The sequence below is a fragment of the Dryas octopetala genome, chromosome 1, assembly GCF_963921425.1.
Source record: "Dryas octopetala chromosome 1, drDryOcto1.1, whole genome shotgun sequence".
Taxonomy (NCBI): domain Eukaryota; kingdom Viridiplantae; phylum Streptophyta; class Magnoliopsida; order Rosales; family Rosaceae; genus Dryas; species Dryas octopetala.
In genome coordinates, this window is record NC_141366.1 from 7,303,380 (window position 1) to 7,318,017 (window position 14,638).

The 14,638-nt window shown below is 34.3% G+C and overlaps 2 protein-coding genes across 2 annotated transcripts; both read left to right on the plus strand.

Moving 5' to 3' along the window:
- The first annotated feature begins 804 nt into the window (after positions 1-804).
- On the plus strand, positions 805-2,509 carry LOC147297181 ((S)-scoulerine 9-O-methyltransferase-like). Its single transcript, XM_086229616.1, has 3 exons — positions 805-1,554; positions 2,019-2,083; positions 2,173-2,509. The coding sequence occupies exons 1-3, from the start codon at positions 843-845 to the stop codon at positions 2,476-2,478; spliced, it is 1,083 nt and encodes a 360-aa protein (XP_086085742.1). The 5' UTR covers positions 805-842; the 3' UTR covers positions 2,479-2,509.
- A 7,333-nt stretch (positions 2,510-9,842) lies between these two features.
- ERD4 (Early-responsive to dehydration stress protein (ERD4)) lies at positions 9,843-14,311 on the plus strand. Its single transcript, XM_086255621.1, has 6 exons — positions 9,843-10,425; positions 11,088-11,239; positions 11,518-11,793; positions 12,194-13,038; positions 13,239-13,494; positions 13,653-14,311. The coding sequence occupies exons 1-6, from the start codon at positions 10,155-10,157 to the stop codon at positions 14,028-14,030; spliced, it is 2,178 nt and encodes a 725-aa protein (XP_086111747.1). The 5' UTR covers positions 9,843-10,154; the 3' UTR covers positions 14,031-14,311.
- Positions 14,312-14,638: the final 327 nt, after the last annotated feature.

Genomic DNA, 14,638 nt, shown 5'->3' on the forward strand with positions numbered 1-14,638 from the left:
GAATGATGTGGTTGGAGGAAGGGCCACCTTGGGGCTTGGGTTATTCCTACCATTCAACATGGTGTTTCTTTTTGGTTGATCAGTATCAATGCATATGTTTAGGCGTATTTTCATTGATTAAAAAGCATGTTTTAATGAATTAATATATCCTAATTTTTTGTATAAAGATAGGGAATTCCGGTTTGTGAAGGCATTATTTGGATTTTTTTAATTTTAATTTGGAGAATGGAGATTTCTCTTAATTAATAGTAGAAAGAAAAATATCACTAGCTGACTACCAGCTAATTAATTATTTTGATATAATGTATTGAACTCAACTACATTATATTAAAAGTATTTAAAGTAATGAAACACATTAGGCCTAGATACGTGGAACAACCTAACACATGGAAAAGAAAAAGCTGATTATCAAAAGCATTGTACTTAATTAATTTCACTAATTTACCGCAAGATAAATAAATGAAGTTTGAAAAATAGTAGGAAATTGTCGGTAGAGAATTTGCCAACACATCTGTCATGATAAATTAGCACCCTACCTATAAACTTAAAACCCAATTTAATTTTAGCTCTTGGGGTTAGCCCAGAGTGGGTAGAGTAGGGTTAAAATTAGATTAGATCCTGTGTTTAGGGTTTAGGGTCGATTCTAGCTCTTCAATGTAACCCAAAAAAAAAAAAAACCCAATTTAATTTTTTAGAGGCCATAGTTATGTAACCCTTAACCCTTTTTTTTCTTCTTCTGGAACTTTTAATATATATATATGGTGCCTGAGAGCCAAGCTAAGGAAAACAATCAAAGAACAGAAGCTAGCTATATATAGCAAGAACTAGAACAACCCAAAAACATGGAAAACCAGGGAATGAGTTTAGAAAATTATATCTCATCTTCTCGTGTGGCAACTTCCATCACCATTCAACTGGTTCTAAAAGCTGCAATGGAGCTAAATGTGTTCAATATCATTGCCCAGTCAGGGCCTGGAGCTCAACTCAGTTCAGAAGAAATTGTTTCCAAAATTGCAACCTCAAACCCAAATGCAGTTGAGAGTTTGGAAAGAATATTAAGGTTTCTTAGTGCCCACTCCCTCCTATCCACATCTCTAAGGCCATGCCCAAATGAAGAGACAGTGCAAGAAAGGATTTATGGCCTAACAAACGACACACTTTGCTTGGTGCCAAATGAAGATGGATTTTCTTTATCCCCAATGCTAATGTTGGGCTCTGGAATAGAGCATGTGAAGAGCCTCCACATGCTCAAAGACAGAGTGCTTGAAGAGGGGTGCGTGCCTTTCTACAAGGCCCATGGAGGGAACCTGTATGAGCATATGTCCAAGAGACCTGAGCTGGGTCGATTGTTTCATGAGACTATGGTGACTTCCTCTATCCTGTATTTTGAAAAAGGGGTTGAGGTTTATAAAGGTTTCCAAGAGGTGAAAGAATTGATGGATGTAGGGGGTGGCACTGGATCTTGGCTTGCCAAAATTGTATCAATCTATCCCCACATCCATGGAATTAACTTCGATTTGCCCAATGTTGTTGCTCACGCTCCTAAACACCAAGGTTACTATCATGATCAATAAATTATATATAGTACCTACAGTCCTTCTCTAGAGAGGATGTCTACACTTATTTTTTGTTGAAAATTAATGCTTATAAGATGAAGTAATTCATATATAAGTACAAATGATCCACATTTGAGGATTTTCTATGTGTATCTATCATCATGTCATGCCCAATACTTTTTTTCGAAATAGGATTCTTAATTTACCCTTTTTATCCATGCTAATATCATGACAACGGATTTTGAGATTTGGAGCTTAAAACAATGACTTTTGGGTATAATATCCACAAAAAATATTAACAGAGGATGATATCAAAACTTTTTTCCTGTGACACATGCTATTTATGTACGAGATCCTAATTACTTCTAGTTTGGCTCACCTCCCTTACCATTTTGACTCATTAATAATTTGTTCATCTTATTTTAACCAACATGTAAATTACTTATAATTATATACGTACAGGTGTGAAGCATGTTGGTGGAAATATGTTTGAGTCAATACCGAAGGCACAATCAATTATGTTGAAGGTTGGTTAATTTTCTTCTTGTTGCATGCTTTTAATTCTAGATAATCAACATACAACCTGCTTAACTGATCTATATGCATGGTGTTGCAGTGGGTGCTCCATAACTGGGATGATGATCAGTGCAAGAAGCTATTGAGAAACTGTTGGGAGGCATTACCGGAAATTGGGAAGGTGATAGTTGTAGAATTAGCAATTCCTGAAGTATGGGGGAATCCTGCAGAACTATCCAATATAGTAACATTCGACATCTACATGATGAATTATTTTGGTGGTAAAGAACGAACAACAACTGAATTTGATAACCTCGCAAAAGCGGTTGGTTTTGTCGAAACCAAGATTTTTCCAATTTCACATGACTGTTATTTTATTGAGTTTCTCAAGAATAAACTCATGTGAGCAGTGAGCAAGACATATTTACAAGAAAATCAGTCTGATAATAATAATAATATTATTATTATTATTTTTAATAATTATATGTAGGTATGCATATGCTATACTTACATTGTTCTCAGGCCTTTAATTATAAGTTTTCTCTTGTTTTTGTAATCAGTTTATTTTTTTATGATTTTCATTACATCTACGTATAATATATATGAGAAATAAAATTGTTCTTGCCTTCAGCTTTTTCTTAATATGATTTCTGTTTTTATTTTTAATAAATTACACTGCACTCTATATTATATTGAGATGATCAATTATATATGTAATCTTCAATTTCTAGCAATCTTCACATTGATCAAATTAAACCATCCAATGTTGTCTTCAAGCATATACTAATTACTGCACGCACCTTTGAGTTACCACTGTTGAATCAAAGGTCAACAATTTGCATTTAACTCCATGTACGCTGAGTCGTACATCATGCTTCTTCAACCATCGACTCTCATCGAATTTATTGGTGTCCTATGGTTTGGTCCGTAGGACCCTTAATTAGCTCTTGCAAGGTCTAAATTGCTTAGAATAAACTCATATGAGAATGAAATACAAGAAATTAATCAAATAATATGTGTAATATGAATTTGCTACATATTGCTCTTATGTCTTTACCTGTTCAGTTGAATTATATTATATAATAATACATGTGTATATATATATATATATATATTCGATTACGTGCGAACGTACAAGCATGCGCACCGCTGCTAAGCACTCTGCAATGATTTTTTAACACAAGTTGCTTCCACCGTCGAGTTTTGAGGGTAAATTCTAATCTTTTCACCTCATTCCCTCTTAGAGTATAAAATGAGTTTGGTGGAGGCGTTTCATCCAAAATCTAAGAGCTAACCAATAACATAAACGTCGTTGAATCAGCACCAAGTGCTTGGCATCAAGTGTAAACGCTCGCATCTGAATGAGCCTGATATATACAAAAATGTAGTTTTTATAATGAGGTAGCGTTAATTTTGTGTAACTAAAAGTTGGCTAATTTGGATTTATGTAAAAATACCCAGCCCACTAGAAGAAAAATCCTAAATATGTATTGTGTTCAGCCCAATCTCTTAGGGTAGCTCCACTAGGGGTGGGCATTTTAACTGCGCACCGCCAAAATCGGCCGAACCGCACCGCAAAAAAACTGCAAAAAATGCGTTGACAAAAAAAAGTCAACACCGCCAAAAAAACCGAACCGCACTGGTTCTCTCCGGTTCTACATCTTATTTAACCGCACCGAACCGAACTGAACCGCACCTCATACTTGCAAAAAATATATTTTTTTATATTCTTATACATATATACACCATTATATATATATTTTTATATATATTTATACGATTATTATATACTTTTTATACACTTTAGACCATAAACCCTAAATCCTAATAAAATATTAGAATTAATATTAATGTAGCTATATTTTAGGGTTTAGATCCAAAAATATATTTTATATAACCCTATGACCTATTTTCTAGATATATAATATAATAATAAATTAATAATATTTTAGTATATAATTTTAGTTATACCCATTACCTTATATAATAAAATGAGTATATTCTTTATATTCTATATAAAAAAATTAGTATATTATTTATAGTTTATACTCTATATACGAAAATTTTTAATTGCTTATAGTTCTAGGGTATAATATATAGTTATATACTATATAAGTGTATAGGGTATATGTCATATAAGGTTTATAACTTGTAGTAACTAGTAAGTTAGTAACTTTGTTTTAAGCAGGTTCTTAACTTGTAGTTGTAGTCATTGGTTGTATACTTGTATAATTGATTTTGTTTTTAACTTTTAAGTTTTAAGTACTAAGCAGGTTAAACAAAGTTTAATGTGTGAGTCTTTTTGGTTAAGTTCATTGAATTAACTTGTAAATTTGTTTTTTTGTTGCCAAAACTTGTTAATTAGGATGAGTTTGCATCATTAAATAATTGGGCTTAGGCTTAAAAAAATAAATGTGAGGCCCAAAAGTGCTAATCTGAATACATTAGACCCAGAACCGCGGTAGAGAACCGTACCACACCTTGAATGGTTTGGTTTGGTTTGATTTTTTTATTTCTTTCACGGTTTTAAGCACCGAACCGCACCGTGTATTAATGTCCGGTGCGGCGTACGGTTTCTGGAGAAAAGTGAGTCGAACCGCACCGCGCCCACCCCTAAGCTCCACCACTTATCTGCACAATCCCAATTCGATCGATCAGCTAAGGATTAATGATACATTTACTAATTTGTAATCGGAATCAAAATAATGAGTTGGATTTCGATTACAGATTACTCATGTATTTACTAACCATATGAAAATAAAAATATAAGTAGAGTCCACATGATATCAAGAATTCAACTCTTTATTTGGGAGGAATTGGATTCTTGGGATAGTTTGCTCTCTCATTCCTATTATACTTTTAGATAGTTTAATAAGTAGTTTTAATAAGAATCTAAATTATGACTCATTTTTAATTCAATTCTTTCTCAATTCAATTCCTAAACATGTCACAAGAGTTTAGCTCAGAATGAGTACGCATTCTTCTCAAAGATTACCAATTTACTATAAATTTCTATCCTTTAATAAATATCCGCAGATATTTTTCTCAATTTCCACTTAAGAAGCGGATGTACTTTATTTAATAATATCATGATAGAATAATATCAAATCAAAATGTCCGATAAGTATAATAATCAAACAAAATTAAGGTCGAGTAATTAACTTCAAACTGTAAGAAAACAATAGCTAATTAAACTCACTTGCTTTCCTTGATTGAATGGGAACATATAATTATGATTATGATTGGTACAGAAACTTTCATCCCTCAAGATTCTAATCTAATCCCGTCATACAAAAATCATTTAAATAGTGAATACCCACTTTAGACAAAAAAAAGAAAAGAAAAGAAAGTGAATACCCACTAAGACAAAAGCACATGAATTATATCGATCAATAAAGCTTACCCTTTTCAGAAAATACCTAACCAATAACCCAATAAAGAGACCCATAAAACAGAATCAATAAACAAATTAATAGTTTAATTCTTGCCTGTAGAGCACTAAACCTGAAATTGCCAAAACCAAACCACAGAGATAAAACTGAACTATTGTAACAAAAGAATGAGCATAAAACTGAGTCGTAAGCTCGAATGTATCGAGTCCGAAACTCTATGGACTACGGGTGGTGCAAAAAACTGAGTTTGCTTGATATGATTCGAAACATAAAAATTTATACGAATTTTTTTATTTTTTATAGTCAAAGCATTTATTGAAGCAAAGCTAAGAGATTACACACTCCTCTTGGACATGGGGTAAGAGCCAAGCAGGAACCTCCCCCACCCAAGAACAACCAGAATGACAAGAAAGAGCAAAGCGAGCGAGCCACATTATTACATGATCATATAAATACAAGTAAGTGAGTAACTCTAGAAAATAACGATAATAACTTCTTGGCTCCTCCAAAAGGTGCTCGGAGTGAGGTCTCCTTCTATATGAGTAATTAATTAACAATTATCATTTCGCCCATATCAAAAAAATTAATAATTATCATCCATGAAATTTAAATTATTATTTACATAGCTACTATGATATTGCTAAAGAGCAGTGCTAGTTACCTTCCTTAATTTACTTTCTCAATCAACATTCTCTTTTATTATTCTCATTCCAAAATATAATTTTATGATTATAATTATTCATTTTTTAAATCATCATTTTTAAGATCATTTATAAAAATAAAAAAATCAACCAAATTGAAAATTATTTAGTTATATAAATATTTTAAATTAAAAAACGGTTCTGGTAATAGTTAGATTCATCGTCTACTTATTTGATAACAATTATATAAGTATGAGAAAATTACAGATTTAGTCCAGTTATTTTATACCTAGTTCAATTTTGGTCCACAATCTTTTTTAAGTTCTGTTTTGGTCCACTAATTGTTTGACTTGTTCAATAAAGGTCCAGATTTGTTTTCTCAAATTTGGCCTGCTTTTTACCCTATCAAATCTCACCCAAATTCAGCAAATATATACTTGTTTTAAAGCTATGCATTTCTTCTTTACAACCATATAAAGATCATTCAAATTGGAGTTCTAAAACTCAAGATAATTGACCCTAAAGTAGGGTACCCAAAACTGCCAATTTTTCAAATTTCACCAAATCTCAATTCTCTTAGATTATAATACTCCAAATTTGTTTTTATGACTAAGAAATGATGAAATATAACTTATACTTCAATTATAATTGAAGAAAACACAACCCAAAAGATTTAAAGTCACAAATCTGGACCTTTATTGAACAAATGAAACAATTAGTGGACCAAAACAGAACTTAAAAAAGATCGTGGACCAAAATTGAACTAGGTATAAAATAAGTGGACCAAATCTGTAATTTCCTCATATAAGTATATAACCACACGATTTTTTTAGTTAATTTTTTACAAAAATAATCTTTAGATAATATTCTAAAAAATCAATAATTTAATAATAAAATTACATTAAAAAATAAGAATAATAAAAGAGAAAATTGAAAAAAAAATTAGCTAACATTAGGGTTGTGCAAAAACTGGCTTGACCAAATTGCTAAAAATCGGTTTGGTCAATGAAAAGTCAAGAAGTCAAACGAAACCAAACCGTTTTTATCGGTTTGGTAGCAATTTGAAATTTATACAAATTGGTAAAATCGAACCGAATCGTTCATTATATTTTTTAATTTTTTTTTTATATGTGGATTGTGATTGGAGTTTCATTGTTGTTATTTGTTTGCTTGATACATATTGTCATAATATTATTGCATGTTTTATTATTTTGTTAGTATATATTGTGCATTTGAATGTTTTAATGAAGTTATATCAAATTTAATAATTAATTATAAGATGAGTGCTAGTTGAATTCAAAATTTTGTTTCTTTTACACACAATCTGTTTTACCAAACCGGTTATGAGTGGTTTGATTCGGTTCATTTTACAAACTATTTTTGTCAAACAAGATCGAACTAAACAGTTTAAAAAAATTTGGTTTGGTTTTAGATTTAATGTCCGAACCAGACTTAACCGGACTGCTCTCAGCCTCTCACGGTCTCACCCCTAGCTAACATTCTTGGTTATGAAAGTAAAGTTGGCATCGGGAAAAACTGAAAAAATGAGAAACGATGCGTGGGCCGCGCTGCTTCAGTCCAGTCCTTTTCCCGAGAGCCAATTCTCTACCTCCAAACTACTAACCCCACCTGCCATCCTCTCTTTAACCACGCCATGTGGCATGTGCTAGCCAATCAAAAGCGCTTGAATCGGACAGACCAATACGCGAGAACAACACTGACTCGAATCCGACAAACGACTTATGAACTTATCCATTAAGTGGGTCCCCACTCCCCACCTACGTCCGTTGAGACCGTTGCTTTGCGATATAAACGCGCAAAGGGTCAAAAAGCCTCTGTCGGCAGCACACTCGTCTGCCACGTGTCCGATGCCAGCTGTGTTGCCTTTTGAGCTGGCAAAGTGGCAAGACATCTCCATTCACTCGAGTAGGTGAAGTCAGTCTACTCTCTTATATCTTACCGATGCGACGCCATCTAGTGGAGCCTGTAGCGACGTGTCGTTCTGCTGTGGAGAGTGTGAAATTATCGAGCATCCCATTTGAGTTGAGTCACATATTGTATGAGGATGAAGGGCATTACTTTCGCAACATGACAATATTAACTTTTCGGGGCCCAAATTTTATTTTTTTTATTTTTTGGGGCCCAGTTCGAATAGCAGCTTTCAATGTGAGTAGACATTGGCTGAAGACCTGGACGATTGAGTGAAATCTAGTAACTTCTTGGAGTCAGCTTTTTCTTAAAAAAAAGGACTTCTTGGAGAAGCACATCTTCTAAATCCAAATCTCTGCTTGCCATTTTTTATCATTATTTTTAGCAGAATGTTATTAATGTTTTCTTTTTAAGTCCCTATCCATAGGCAGAATTGCAAATGACATTGTTTGGTAAGATAGATTTGATCACAAACAATTATACTTGTCTATGATCACAATATTGCCTTCACACTTGTTCATGAAGAGTTTCCCATTTAAGCAATATTAAATTCCATACTTTTCTTGCCCCCCTCTTCTTACACTGTTATATTCTTTGTTAAAATTATTCTGAGTTTTGAGTTTCATAGGAGCAAGTGGTTTTAACTTTTAACTACTACTTCCAAACTCTTACTCAAAGGCCCTTGAAAAACAAGACCATATTTTCATGATCTCTAGTTACAATTGAGATTATTAAAATAAAACCAAACATATAAGCAATTTGAATTAAGCGTGTATACGCTTTTTTAATGTGAAGGTCTTAAAAATAATAGCTGTGGTTTGTTAATTTAATATACCTTGTATTTTGATAGTATTTATTTTGTGGAATAAGTTCTTAGGGATTCCATTCACAATCTTAGAAATTTGGATCACATTCTCATTGTAGGGTACTTGAGAATCAATGATAATCATTCTTATTCCATATTATAGGCAGCCATAATTCTTTTTTTCTTAATTAGAGGCAAACATAATTAATCTTAATGGCCATACATAATTACAAATTACATAAGTTTCTTTTCCAAGTCAAAAAGTACTTGATAGATGTCATTCACCAAACGTATCATTTTGTTGCAAAGAAGTTGCACCTGCAAGCAAGTATTATAATAACAGAGTATCTTTGTACCCGCCAAGTCTTGTTTACTCCATTTCCAATATTGACACTACTTTATTACAAAAAGAAAAAGCCTTTACATTCGCTTACTTTAATGGACGCTTTTATTTCTTGCTTTTACTAAGTAACAACGGACGCTTTCATTTCCCAACTTTACAAAACGTCCATATTAAATTATTAATACATACTACCTTTTTCCATTTAAATGGTTCGCATGCCTCCACATGCATGCATATATGTACATTTTCTATTCTCTCACAAGAACATGCCCTTTTTTTTTCTTTTCATTTTCATCGTTGGAAATAACACTTCTCACATGATAAAATAATATTTGATTGAAAACATGTATATTGATTATTGACTTTTGACTTTTGAGCCACAAAAATTTTGTTTATAAGTTATAACAATAAAGAACAAAATGACTCTTCCATAAACCATTTTTGTCATAGTGCGGCAGGGCATTTTTGTCATTTTAACTAGACACTCAAGCTCCTTGTCCCCCATGCATCATCATCAATTCATCATCCATGCACATTCTGCATCATCAAATCTATTCCAACAGTTCACCGCCCTCTCTCTCTGGCTCTGCATTAAAAGAATAAAACAAAAGACCCCACAACAAGGGCCAGCCACAGCTAGCTTAATCATGCTTGAGAGATATTTTCATTTTCTGATTCATTTGGGGTTTGGCCACGGCCTTGCCATTTATGGACTGTAACATCACAACCACCTATCAACCTTTTTAGACCTTTCCTCTTCTATCCCTTCTTTATCAACAACGGTTACTTCCCCCCGCCCCCCTTCAATTCAATGTCCCTTTAACGGCTCTCTCTCACTCCCATTTTATCTTCTTCCCAATACCCATCTTTATTTTCAAGTGCTGTGCATTGTCACCTGAACAACTTGTCTGCCATTCCAAAAGGGTTTAGAGAGGAAGTGTGTACGTTTTGGTGTTTTAGAGAGAGACCCAGATGGATCTCAGTTCGTTCTTGACGTCCTTAGGGACCTCCTTTCTCATATTCGTGGTTTTGATGCTTGTTTTCACATGGCTTTCTAGGAGGCCCGGAAACTCCGTGGTTTACTATCCCAACCGGATCTTGAAAGGCTTGGATCCGTGGGAGGGCGGGTCCAAGACCCGGAACCCGTTTGCGTGGATCAAAGAGGCTCTGGCTTCCAGGGAACAGGACCTTATCGCCATGTCAGGGGTGGACACTGCTGTGTACTTTGTGTTCCTGTCCACTGGTTTGTCTCTGCCTCTATCTGTTTGATAATTTTCCAAAATTACTTTTGTCTCTTTTGCTTGTCCCAGAAACTGTTTCTTGGTTTGGTACTTTTGGTCCTGTTTGCTGGAATTATTAGAGCTTTGTAGTTGTTTTGGTTGGACGGACTAATTTGAATGTTATTTTTACTGATATTTCTATCTTCTTTGTTGTGTGTTTTGTTTGAATGGTTAGAGTTTGGTGAGATTCGAAAAGCTAATTTCCTTCTAGCTTTGAGAAGTGATGTTTTTTTTTTTTTTCCCTTTTTGGGGAAAGGTTCAAGTCTATTTCTTATAGCCCTGTGCACCTCCTTTGGGTAGTGTGTGTGCTTATACTTAAAAACCTATAATGTGTTGCCAGTTTGCTTATACTTAAAAAACCTTTATGTTTATCTTCCAATATGAATTGCTTGTGGATTTTTTTTTGGTTGGCAGAAAAAAAAAAAACTGGGGGTATTTATGTGATCCCATTCTTGTGTGTGTGTGAGAGAGATATGCTCGTTTTAGGAAAATTCTTACTTTCTGTGATTATCTTGTTTCCTTCTTGTGCTACAACTATATGCATTGCTTGACCTAAATGCGTTAACTTTCTGTTTATCAAGTGCAGAAAATTTCAAAGTTCTAACTTTTTTAATTTATGTGACAGTGTTGGGAATATTGGTTTTGTCCAGCTTTGTTCTGCTTCCAGTTCTTCTGCCAGTTGCTGCCACTGAAAAAGCAGACAAGACAACCATCCTTTCTACGACAAGCAATGGCACTTTTAGTGACCTTGACAAGTTATCCATGGGACATCTCAAGGTAAGCTATATAAATCTCTCAACCATTGATTTAATTGTGGCAGCTGTGAGTTTCCTTATAAATTTTCTCGAATGAATATATTTGGGTTCCGCAGAGCTTTTAGTTTGCTTTGTGTGCATGTTAGTGCTGCCAATTGTTGGTTTTGCTTTAATTTTTGGTTAATAATTAATTTATTGCTAATATGATGAATATTAATTCACAATAACTGGTTAATGAGCCACATGGGCATTAATTTTTGTCTTTTGATTGCATTTATGTATGTCTTTCTGTATTTACAGGAGAAGAGTTCAAGGTTGTGGGCATTTCTCATAGCTATCTACTGGGTTTCTTTTGTTACATATTACTTGTTGTGGAAGGCATATAAACATGTCTCCAACCTAAGAGCCAATGCTTTAATGTCTCCTGAGGTGAAGCCTGAACTATTTGCAATTCTTGTTAGAGACTTACCTCCTGTCCCTGAAGGTCAAACTAGAAAGGAACAGGTCGATTCATACTTTAAGACTATCTACCCTGAGACATTTTACAGATCAATGGTGGTCACAAACAATAAAGAGGTATGGTTGTCGATTTACCTTTTTCCTCATCATTTTGTGCCTTTCCTTGACTGTTATGGGCTGTCCATCTCTGACTTGGGTTGGGTATTCCAGTTTCTCTTAGAGATATGTTCTTATTTGTGACTTTGGAAATAGTTTCCTATTAGGATGCAACTTTCCTCACAATTGGTGGTTGTTTCTTAATACGAAATTTATTATGTGTTTGGATTTCTGGAATTTTTGGATTAAAAAAATAATTCACTTTTATTAGAAGCAAGTAAAAGTTCAAGATGCCTAGAAGAGAATGCAATAATTGAACAGAGATTATGCTGTTTCAATATGACTGTGGATGGTGTGTTCCCATTTTAGTAGTATACTAGTAGTATATTCTCATCCATGCATGTTAAGTTGATTTTTATAGGTGAACAAAATTTGGGAAGAGTTAGAAGGGTATAGGAAGAAGCTTGCACGGGCTGAAGCAATTTATGCAGCATCTAAAAGCACAGGCAATGCAGAAGGATCAAGACCCACTAACAAAACTGGATTCCTTGGTCTTTGTGGGAAAAAAGTAGACAGTATAGATTACTACACTGAGAAGATAAATGAATTAATCCCAAAATTGGAGTCTGAACAAAAAGACACTCTGAGGGGGAAGCAACTAAATGCAGCTCTAGTTTTTTTCACTAATAAGGTGACTGCAGCTTCTGCGGCTCAGAGTCTACATGCCCGAATGGTTGACACATGGACAATCACGGAAGCTCCTGAACCTCGTCAAATAATTTGGCCTAATCTTAAAATAAAGTTTTTTCAGAGGCAATTGCGGCAGTATGTTGTGTATATTTTTGTGGCTCTGACCATAGTGTTTTTTATGATTCCAATTGCATTTATCTCCGCATTCACGACGCTGGAGAATCTGAAGAAACTTCTCCCATTTCTAAAGCCAATTCTAAATAAAAGTGCCATTAAGACGGTGCTGGAGGCTTATCTACCTCAGATTGCACTGATAGTCTTTTTGGCTCTGTTGCCAAAGTTCCTTTTCTTTTTATCAAAGGCTGAAGGAATTCCTTCTCAGAGCCATGCAATAAGGGCTGCTTCTGGGAAATATTTCTATTTCACTGTGTTCAATGTTTTCCTTGGAGTTACAGTAGGTGGGACCTTGTTCAGTGCATTCAAGTCCATCCAGAAGGATCCTAACTCTATTGTTACCTTGCTAGCAACTAGCCTCCCAGGCAATGCAACTTACTTCCTCACCTTTGTGGCCCTGAAGTAAGTAACAGCTTACATCTTCTATCTCTTCTTTTTCAATATCAGCAATCCAAACAATATTGCAAAATATCTTATTGCTGGACCTTTTTTTTTTTTTTCCCCTCTTTTACTGATGTGCAAAATACAATGGAGCTTTCATTTTCACTCTCTAAATCATGCCTAAATAGTGAACTGATTTTCACAACTTCCATTGATGTCAGGTTTTTTGTTGGCTATGGTCTTGAACTGTCCCGAATAGTTCCTCTAATCATTTTCCATTTGAAGAGGAAGTACCTTTGTAAGACTGAAGCTGAGGTCAAAGCAGCTTGGCTTCCTGGTGATCTTGGGTATGGGACTAGAGTCCCTGGTGATTTGCTCATCGTTACAGTTGTCCTCTGCTACTCTGTTATTGCTCCACTGATTGTTCCATTTGGTGTACTGTACTTTGGCCTTGGATGGCTTGTCCTTAGGAATCAGGTAAAATCCTTCAGTCTTTTTCAGGTTTGCCAGTGTTTAGTTGACAAACCTCTTTTTCATTTTTTTGCTAGTGCAGGAAAATACTAGCCTATTCTTCTTTTTAAGTAAGCCTAGGATATGTGGTATTGAAAACATAAGCTTATTGTTTGACTGAACAGGCACTCAAGGTTTATGTTCCATCATATGAAAGCTATGGAAGGATGTGGCCTCACTTGCATGTTCGGATTCTTGCATCTCTGATATTGTACCAAGTTACAATGTTTGGTTACTTTGGGGTCAAAAAATTCTACTATGCACCATTCGTCATTCCACTCCCTATCGTGTCTTTGATCTTTGGTTTCACCTGTAGCAAGAAATTCTACCGGTCTTTTCAGGACACTGCTCTTGAAGTTGCTGCTCGTCAACTAAAGGAGATTCCTAACATGGAGCAAGTTTTTAGATCTTTCATCCCAGCAAGCCTGAGCTCTGAGAAGATAGATGATGATCAATTTGAAGATGCTCAATCTAATGTTTCGAGAGCAGGATCGTTTTCCTAATATATAATTGTGCAGTTACAAGTAATTTATCTTGATTTAGTTCTGTAGTGAAGAAACTAGTCTGGATTTGGATGATTTGTCATTGTTTATAACATATGATTAGGAGCCACAGCATTGGTGTTTGTAACATCTTGGATATCCTTGTAATGTTTGTGTGGTAATTTATTGAGTCTTGTTTAAGGATAATCTTGTAATGTTCGTGTGGTAATTAATTGAGTCTTGTTTAATGCTATATGGATCAGTTCTGTTCTGCACAAACAAATGGTGTGTGCATATGAGTATATATGACTTCAACTTATCCTTGTGATTTCAAAAATCCATCTGTAACATTTTGTTCCCTCTTATTGTTTTACATCTTATTGTTTTACATCTTAAGCATTGTGCGATGTAAGGCATCTTCGACAAGCATCATTATCTGGTTTGGGAAAAATTAAAAAAATTCTCATTCTGTATAATCATCAGAATCGTTCATTTTTAAGATAATTTTTTGAAGATTTTTTACTTTTTTAAAGATTTTTTTTGTAAAAAATTAATTAAATTGGAGATCGTTTGTTCAGTCTAATTGTTATTAAATAAATGGTGAAATTGTTATTAAAATTGAATATTTA

What these genes read in the sequence shown, in the direction of transcription:
- LOC147297181 (XM_086229616.1), top strand. Translation starts at nt 843, where the DNA reads ATGGAAAACCAGGGAATGAGTTTAGAAAATTATATCTCATCTTCTCGT. An exon ending in TCACGCTCCTAAACACCAAG is followed by an intron (nt 1,555 to 2,018) that starts GTTACTATCATG and finishes ATATACGTACAG; the next exon opens with GTGTGAAGCATGTTGGTGGA. An exon ending in CACAATCAATTATGTTGAAG is followed by an intron (nt 2,084 to 2,172) that starts GTTGGTTAATTT and finishes ATGGTGTTGCAG; the next exon opens with TGGGTGCTCCATAACTGGGA.
- ERD4 (XM_086255621.1), top strand. Translation starts at nt 10,155, where the DNA reads ATGGATCTCAGTTCGTTCTTGACGTCCTTAGGGACCTCCTTTCTCATA. An exon ending in TATCCATGGGACATCTCAAG is followed by an intron (nt 11,240 to 11,517) that starts GTAAGCTATATA and finishes CTGTATTTACAG; the next exon opens with GAGAAGAGTTCAAGGTTGTG. An exon ending in CTCACCTTTGTGGCCCTGAA is followed by an intron (nt 13,039 to 13,238) that starts GTAAGTAACAGC and finishes CATTGATGTCAG; the next exon opens with GTTTTTTGTTGGCTATGGTC.